The sequence below is a fragment of the Nicotiana tabacum genome, chromosome 6, assembly GCF_000715075.1.
Source record: "Nicotiana tabacum cultivar K326 chromosome 6, ASM71507v2, whole genome shotgun sequence".
NCBI classification, from domain to species: domain Eukaryota; kingdom Viridiplantae; phylum Streptophyta; class Magnoliopsida; order Solanales; family Solanaceae; genus Nicotiana; species Nicotiana tabacum.
The window spans coordinates 77,051,344-77,059,120 of NC_134085.1; the positions used below are offsets into that span (position 1 = coordinate 77,051,344).

The 7,777-nt window shown below is 35.2% G+C and overlaps 1 protein-coding gene across 1 annotated transcript; it reads left to right on the forward strand.

Annotated features, from left to right (window-relative positions):
• The first annotated feature begins 1,267 nt into the window (after positions 1-1,267).
• LOC107798729 (protein neprosin-like) lies at positions 1,268-5,332 on the forward strand. The gene is made up of 9 exons (XM_075255552.1): positions 1,268-1,435; positions 2,007-2,099; positions 2,186-2,380; positions 2,558-2,608; positions 3,375-3,530; positions 3,744-3,797; positions 3,912-4,049; positions 4,143-4,500; positions 5,247-5,332. Exons 1-9 carry the CDS (start codon positions 1,268-1,270, stop codon positions 5,330-5,332), a joined length of 1,299 nt encoding a protein of 432 aa, XP_075111653.1.
• The last annotated feature ends 2,445 nt before the right edge of the window (positions 5,333-7,777 follow it).

Genomic DNA, 7,777 nt, shown 5'->3' on the forward strand with positions numbered 1-7,777 from the left:
GTTTCCAAGAGGATCATTGTTGTTGAGAGTCATTGTTTCACCTGCAATTTTTTCACACAAAAGATTAGCAACATGGAAGGAATAGAAGACAATTAACACACAAAACCAAATATATAGCTAAATCCGTTTTTAGCTCCCCGGCAACAAGGACTGCCTGGCGTTCGCAGTCCTTGTTTCTCCTTCCTTATCTTTTCTTTATTTGTATTTAGATCCAGACTTTCATAGATATTTCTTTTCTAGACTTGTGATGTATAGATGCTCATGGGCTCAGTGACACCCCGATTTGGGAGTTATTTTGCGTCATTTGTGTTTTCGGTTTTTACCCCGTTTATGAGAGTTTTTGTCATTTAAAACTTATTTTGACCCTTTTTGTTAAATGTTAGGAATATTTTGGAAACATCGGCTTGCCTAGTGTCATATTAGGCGCCATCACGATAGGTAAAAATTTGGGTCGTGACAGTGGACAAGTCGTCGCTTTTGAGTAATATTAGTTATGTTCTAAATGTTGGAGTAATATTTTCTTTTAGTATAAAGATCTAGAAAAAGTTTAAATTTTAGGAGTTTTTATCAAATAAGGAAAGATTTAATAAACAAATTTTAGTTGAATTTAAAATTCTAAATATTATGAGAATAATTAAATTACGATTTTGTCTAATGTGAAATATGTTTGTAAGGGATAAATGAAGCAAACGATATTTTGCTAAACAACTCCGTATTTTTAATATATTATAATAACTAGATAGATATATCAGATTGTATTTTTTTTCATACTGTACCATCTTTACTAACATATAATCTACGTGCTTTTTGTTAATTTGACTAATCTATGGATAGATTATCTTTTTGGATTGTACTCAGAAGTAAGCAAATATGCATTAATTTGAATTAATCTATGGACATATTATCTTTTTGGATTGAACTCAGAAGTAAGCAAATATGCATTAAGATAAAATCTTCTGTAGATTCTGGTAATCGTACTCAAGAAAGTTACATTAATTAAAAAGACTGCTACGTACTCCTTATATATCATTTTACTCATACTACCAAGGTAATTATAAGTGCTCCAAACTTCATCTCTCATATATACATCTAGTGAATCAAGTAAGTCTATCATTTGTTGCTTTCATGTTGTATTAATATGCAATTAGCTCGTCTAGTATATTTTTTCTTGTGTTAATAAATTTATTTTTTTTGAATATTAGTTTGTTGTACATACGTATATATTTTGGCATTAATACATGTAAAAATAAATTCTTGAATTCAGGCAATGGTGATGAATCAAAAAGTTATGCGACAAACTTTTATGGTTCTATATTTTCTTCTTCTGAGCTATAATGGGGTTCAAGGAGAAAAAAAGAGGTATTCGGAACTAGAGGACTTGGATTTGGAAAAGCAACTTGAACTTTTGAACAAGCCGGCCGTCAAAACAATAGAGGTATACATTTTGGTTGAAAACCATTGTAGTTCTAATTATTCTCTCAAGTGATAATTGTATTTGTGTTCTAAGATAGCCATTTGGTATTCAGAATCCATAGTCTAGATTGGTCCAGATTTATACCACGTAGGGCCCACTAATGGACGAAGTACTCCGTAGGAAATCTTTTTTATTTTCAATGCTCGAACTTAAATTAATCTTTTGTCAAGGGCGGAGGATATCAACATCCCAGCATACCTCTTTGGTGGTGAACACGAAAAACATCAAACTAAACTTTCTTAGATAACTTTTATCTTTTTTTCCTTTTTGAAAATCTATATTGTATTTAAAATGAAGAACCTTCTGTATCACAGTACTTTTTAAGTGTTTATATTAAATTCGTCATTTTAATAAAGCCAAAACATTTAGTTTGATAAAAGTCGTTTTTGGCCGTTGGAACTCAAATTAAATATGGATAAACTGATAAATTATTATTCTGGTTTTTATGTATTCAAAAGATATAAATCGGACAGCAAGATATTCAATCTTTATATTAGAGATTATTTATTTTATGATTTTTTTTGGCACGCAGACTACATATGGGGATTTATACGATTGTGTGAATTTTTACAAGCAACCTGCATTTAATCATCCATTGCTGCGGAATCATCATTTTCATCCTGAGGCATGTCTCTAATCTCAATTCGCCATGGACTTTTGTATAAAAATATAAAATTGTGACATATAATCTTCTTGATTTTGGATGGGCAGATGAAACCTACTTTACACAGGTTAAAGCAGCATTCAGGTACCTCTACAACTAGAGGGTTATCAACAATATGGCTAAACGGTGAAGGTTGTCCCGTTGGAACAGTTCCTATTAAAAGGATTAGCAAAGAAGATCTTATTAGACAAAGACATATTCCACCACCAGAAGATGTAACATTTGATGTCCAATTGGCTGTTGTAAGATAATGTTATACTAATTAATAGCTTTAGCTTGAATAATTCACGTTCCAACAATATAATCTAAGCTATAAAAATTCATCAAATTATAGTGAGACTTACCAAAAAGTGATTCATTAAGAGATTAAATATGTTTACTTCTCAAGTATCAAATTTTATTTTCTTGCTTGTTCACAGGCTAACAATAGTGAGCCAAAAAGAAAATTCAAATCTTCGCAAGGATACAAGGTATACATGTGGAGGAATAGAGTTGATATGCAGAATTTCTTTTGTTTCTTTTTTGAGCTAAGCTTACTTGATACTCCCTCTGTTTATTTTCATTTTACCATAATGGACTTTGCACTGTCTTTAAGAAATTACGAATGAAGTACATATTTTATCATATACTTATAATAACGACAATATTTCAAAATCTTGAAAAATAATTTAGGGATAAGTAGTTAATGATAATGGTAATATATGAAAAATATTTTATTTTTCTCTTGATTTGCTAAATGTAAAAATATAATTAAAAATATATATTCTTAATATAGTGAACAAATATAAAAAAGAAAATATATAAATACATATCGTTTTTGGCTTTAATATTTATGAAAATAGTTAAACATATGGGCTTAGCAATGGGGTCAATTCGGTTTGTGGCTCTTTACAAATTTGTGTTTAGTATTATGATCTTGCCTCTTTTTTTTTTTTTTTTTTTTTTTTAACACACGAGAGATTTACTTTTACACGTAAGAGATATGTTTTTTTAAACATAAAAAATCTAAAAAGATTATTTTCTCAAATTTAAAATTATAAAGGGTAATGATGTACAAATAGCACTTTGTCAGCTTGTCTTCTCTTGTCTTAGAGCACTCAAGCTCTCTTTTAATTTCTCACTCTGACCTTTGCCCCTCATTGTTTGCTGTAAAAGAAAAATTAAGATTTCAGGCAAATATGTACATGCTAAATTTGGATGCACTTAGTTTTACCATGAATTAATTACTATATTCAGGTTGCAATAGCTCGAACTCAAAATGATCCAAACAATAAGTTTGCGGGAGCAACAATGGCAACGAGTTTATGGAATCCTCACGTTGAAGGTCAGCAACATAGTGCAAGTCGATTAAAAATTCAAAAAGGGTCAGATGTTGTACAAGTTGGATGGAGAGTAAGTTCAATACTTATACTATAAAATTAATTATTTTCTTTTCGATTTATCATAATTATTTCTTTTTAAGTGATTTAATTCTTTTGAGTAGAGTAGGGTTAGAAGAATAAAGGAAAAGACAATGTGATAAGTTTTGAATATATACTATATACTATACTCTATTATCAATGAGCTTCCACTCAATTATTATGATAACTTTATTTCGTGCTCTAGGTGGATCCAACACTTTACGGGGATACTAAAACTAGGCTCTTTATTCATTTTCAGGTAAGTTAAATATCTAAATATACTCCTATGATTTTATTATCAAGTGCATACAAATTGGTTTATCTATGTACCTTAATTTTCATAACTTATGTTAAGAGAATTTTTTATAAATAGGCTGGTAAAATGCATTGCTTCAATACACTATGCTCTGGCTTTGTATTGGTGAACACTAAGGTACCTATTGATAAGGTATACGATACTATTTCACAAATTGGAGAAGATTCATGGGAGGACACCATGTCCATCGATCGGGTACACTTTATCTTTCTTTTATTAAGTTTCCATAAAATCTTTTATTGTATACACAAAAATACTAACATAGACACTTGTTATTAAAAATAAAAGGATTTAGTCAACGGGAATTGGTGGCTCTTGCTTGAAGAGGACTATAAACAAATTGGATTTTGGCCTCAGAGGATCTTCACTGATTTAAAAAGCTTTGCTACAAATGTTGAGTGGGGAGGAGTAGCATATAGTCCATCAGGTGTTCCTGGACCCCCAATGGGCTCCGGACTTTTTCCCATTGGAAACACAGGTCATGAAGCTTATTGTAGACAGATTACAATTCTAAATGATAAAGGTAAAACCATAGATGAAGATAAAACTACCGCATATGCAGACAATCCTAATTTATACAGGGTTGTTGATATACCTCATTGGCAAGCTGCAGAGCGTCAACATTTTGTACTCTATGGGGGACCTGGTGAGACTAAACAAGTCTAGGTCTTCTAGTCTTGTATATTTATGAAATATGTATTAGCTACTTGTACTAGAAATGAAAGCCCGTGCAATGCACATGTCCGATATTTGATTAAACAGTTCAGATCATGTAGACAACAACCTTCAAATTTATAAGATGGATAAGCAGTAAGGTGTGATCATTTATATCCAATACTTAAAAATTAATCTAACAAATGAATATGTGATTCAAACCATAATTTTTTATGTATAATGTTAGTAACAATCAAGATGAGTGCCATTGTACATAATAAGATTCGAGGAACATGATCAACAGCTTGCAATCACAATATAAGCATAGTAGAAATACTATTTCAAAGAAAATGGACCAGAATAATCAATAAAAGAAATCTAGGATGATGTACAGTTGCATAAAGATGATTCAGTCTCCTATAAAAGAAGGTACAAAAAAAGAATAGGGTGATAAATTTAAAAGATGTAGGATGGAGTTCAGTTGCACAAAAAATATCAGTCTCCTAAAAGATAGTAATTAAAAGAATATCAGTCCCCCACTATCCTATATGACATTCCACCACAATGGCACCTAAATTGCATGCTCGAGTCTGATAAAAGACTCCACATTGTGAATTGATAAATACCGAAATTACTAATATTTTATCATAGGTAAAATACCGAAATTACTAATATTTTATCATAGGTAAAATAAAACCTTTCTTGATTCAGCTTTCTGGTGTCTTTATTGTGCATTAGAACTTTTCAATGTTAGTGATATACTTAAAAGAGGACTTGGTGCCAACAGCTTGCTCAAACACAACTGCAAATTTCAAGAGTATTAAGGACATACTTAGAAACTGATGGAGAAGCATTATCATCAACCTAGAGAGAATTTGATTATCGTGTTAGCTTTTTATATATATATAGAGAGAAAATAAAAGGATGATTCAGGAAGGAGATGTTGAATTACATCAAGTGTTGAAAACCTTTGAGGATAGAAAGAGTTGAACATTTTCTCCTGTGATGGAGTAATTGCAAAACTTTATTATTGTAACGATCCGGCCGGCCGTTTTGAGTATTATAGCCCTGTTCCCTCATTTATTGCTTATTCTATGACCACTTATTGTTATGTGGCTTGCTGGGGTGGTTGGTTTAGTTTCGGGGGTGTTTCGGAATGAGTTGGGACACATAGTCCCAAGGTTGGAAGCCTAAGTTGAAAGAGTTTCCCGGATATAGACTTATGTGTGTGTGACTCTGGAACGGAGTTTTGATGGTTACGATAACTCCGTATGGTGATTTTGGCGTAGGAGTGCTCCAGGATGTTGATTTTGAGATCCGTAGATGATTTCGGCTTGAATTGGTAAAAGATGAAAAAGTTGAAGTTTTAAGAGTTGAGAGGTTTGACCGAGAGTTGAGATGGTGGTTATCGGGATCAGATTTTGGTTCTAGAAGTTGGAATAGGTCTGTTGTGTCATTTATGACTTGTGTGCAAAATTTGAGGTCAATCGCAGTTGGTTCGGTAGGTTTCGGCAACAAGTGTAGAAGTTGGAAACTCATTAGTTTCATTAGGCTTGAATTGGAATGCGATTCGTATTTTTGTTATTGTTTAAAGTGATTTGAGGTCTTGACTAAGTTCCTATCGTATTTTAGGACTTGTTGATATGTTTGGTTGAGGTTCCGGGGGTCTGGGATGGATTTCGGACGGATAACAGATTGAAATTTGACTTAGGAGATTGGTTGAAGCTATTGATGTCTGGTTCCTTCGCACTAGCGAAAGGAGTGGCCACATGTGCGGCTGGTGATGCACAGGTGTGAAGGTGAGCTGGGGGTTGTTGAATCGCAGGTGCAAGAACTGGTCCGTAGAAGAGGAGTCGCTCCTGCGGAAGTGAGGTTGCAATGTTCAATTGCTTCCGTAGAAGTGGACGTTTGGGCGCAGATGCGGACTTGGGGGTGCAGGTGAAGAGTGTAAGGACTTAAGTGAGCTCCACATGTGCGGAAAGTTCACCGCAGATGCGGTCCTGTATAAGCAGATTTTTGGCTCGTAGGTGCGAGATCCTTGGTAGTGTATTAATTCAAATGGTTTTGAAGTTTTTCTTATTTTTGGACTTTGCAAACTCGGTTGGATGCGATTTTTGAGAGGGGTTAACTAGATTTCAAGAGGTAAGCAATTTTTGGTCGATTTTGTCGGCTTGCCTGGTATTACGATAGGCGCCATCACGACATGTGTGATTTTGGGTCATGACAAGTTGGTACCAAAGCCTATGTTACATAGGTCTCACGAGTAATAAGCAGGTTTAGTAGAGTCTTTTGGATCGATACGAAGACTTTTGTACTTATGTTCGAGAGGCTACAAGACCCTTAGGAAAACTTCATTTTCTTGTATTCTTGTCGTGCGGATTTGTTGATTTCGAAAACTAAACTTCTATTATTTTATTCTCTCTTAGATGGTGAGAAAACGTGCTACCGGGCCGGGTAGACAGCCACCAGCACCTACAGATCTACCACTTGCTCCAGTTATAAAGCAGATCCTAGATGGGGTTGAGCCGATAGGACCAGCTCAGGACCAGCTGTGCCCATTGTGATTCCAGACCTTTAGGATGCTCTGGCCCAAATACTGACTGCATGCACTAGCCTTGCTCAGGTGGTTTCAGTTCCGACCACGCTAGCCACTTCTCAGGCCAGGGGAGGTGCTCAATCTCTCGATGCCCGTACTCTAGAGCAGGCAGTTTAGGGGCTTTAGACATCGCCCTACTAGCCCAGCCGATTGCAGCTGTTCAGGCCTAGGTGGACCCACCGATGAGTGACAAGGAGCAGGAGAGGTTAGAGAGGTTTGGGAGGCTCATGCCTCCATCATTCAGTAGGGATAAGTCTAAGGATGATCATGACTTCTCATACAGGTGCCAGTGAATTCTTCACACGGCGGGTATTTTGGAGACTAGTGGAGTCTCAACTGCTACTTTTCAGCTGTCAGGGGCAGCCTTTAAATGGTGAGCGGCTTATGAGTTGAACATACCAGCTGGTGTTACACCACTTACGTGGCACGAGTTCTCCGTTATCTTCGTGGAGAAGTTTGTTCCATAGACCCATAGGGGGGAGTTACGTAGGCAGTTTGAGCAGCTACGCCAGGAGGGTATGTCCGTGACGCAATATGAGATGAGATATTTAGTGTTGTCTCGTCACGTGATCTGGTTAGTCCCCATAAAGAAGAAGAGGATTAGGAGGTTCATTGATGGCCTACACTATGGACTACACTTTGTCATGACTCGGGAGATTGCATCGGGTGCTAG

Bases quoted from the DNA above. Each gene is read 5' to 3' on its own strand.
- LOC107798729 (XM_075255552.1), top strand. From the start codon at position 1,268: ATGGTGATGAATCAAAAAGTTATGCGACAAACTTTTATGGTTCTATAT. The intron at 1,436-2,006 runs GTATACATTTTG...TTTGGCACGCAG, and splicing joins CGGCCGTCAAAACAATAGAG to ACTACATATGGGGATTTATA. The intron at 4,050-4,142 runs GTACACTTTATC...TAAAAATAAAAG, and splicing joins ACACCATGTCCATCGATCGG to GATTTAGTCAACGGGAATTG.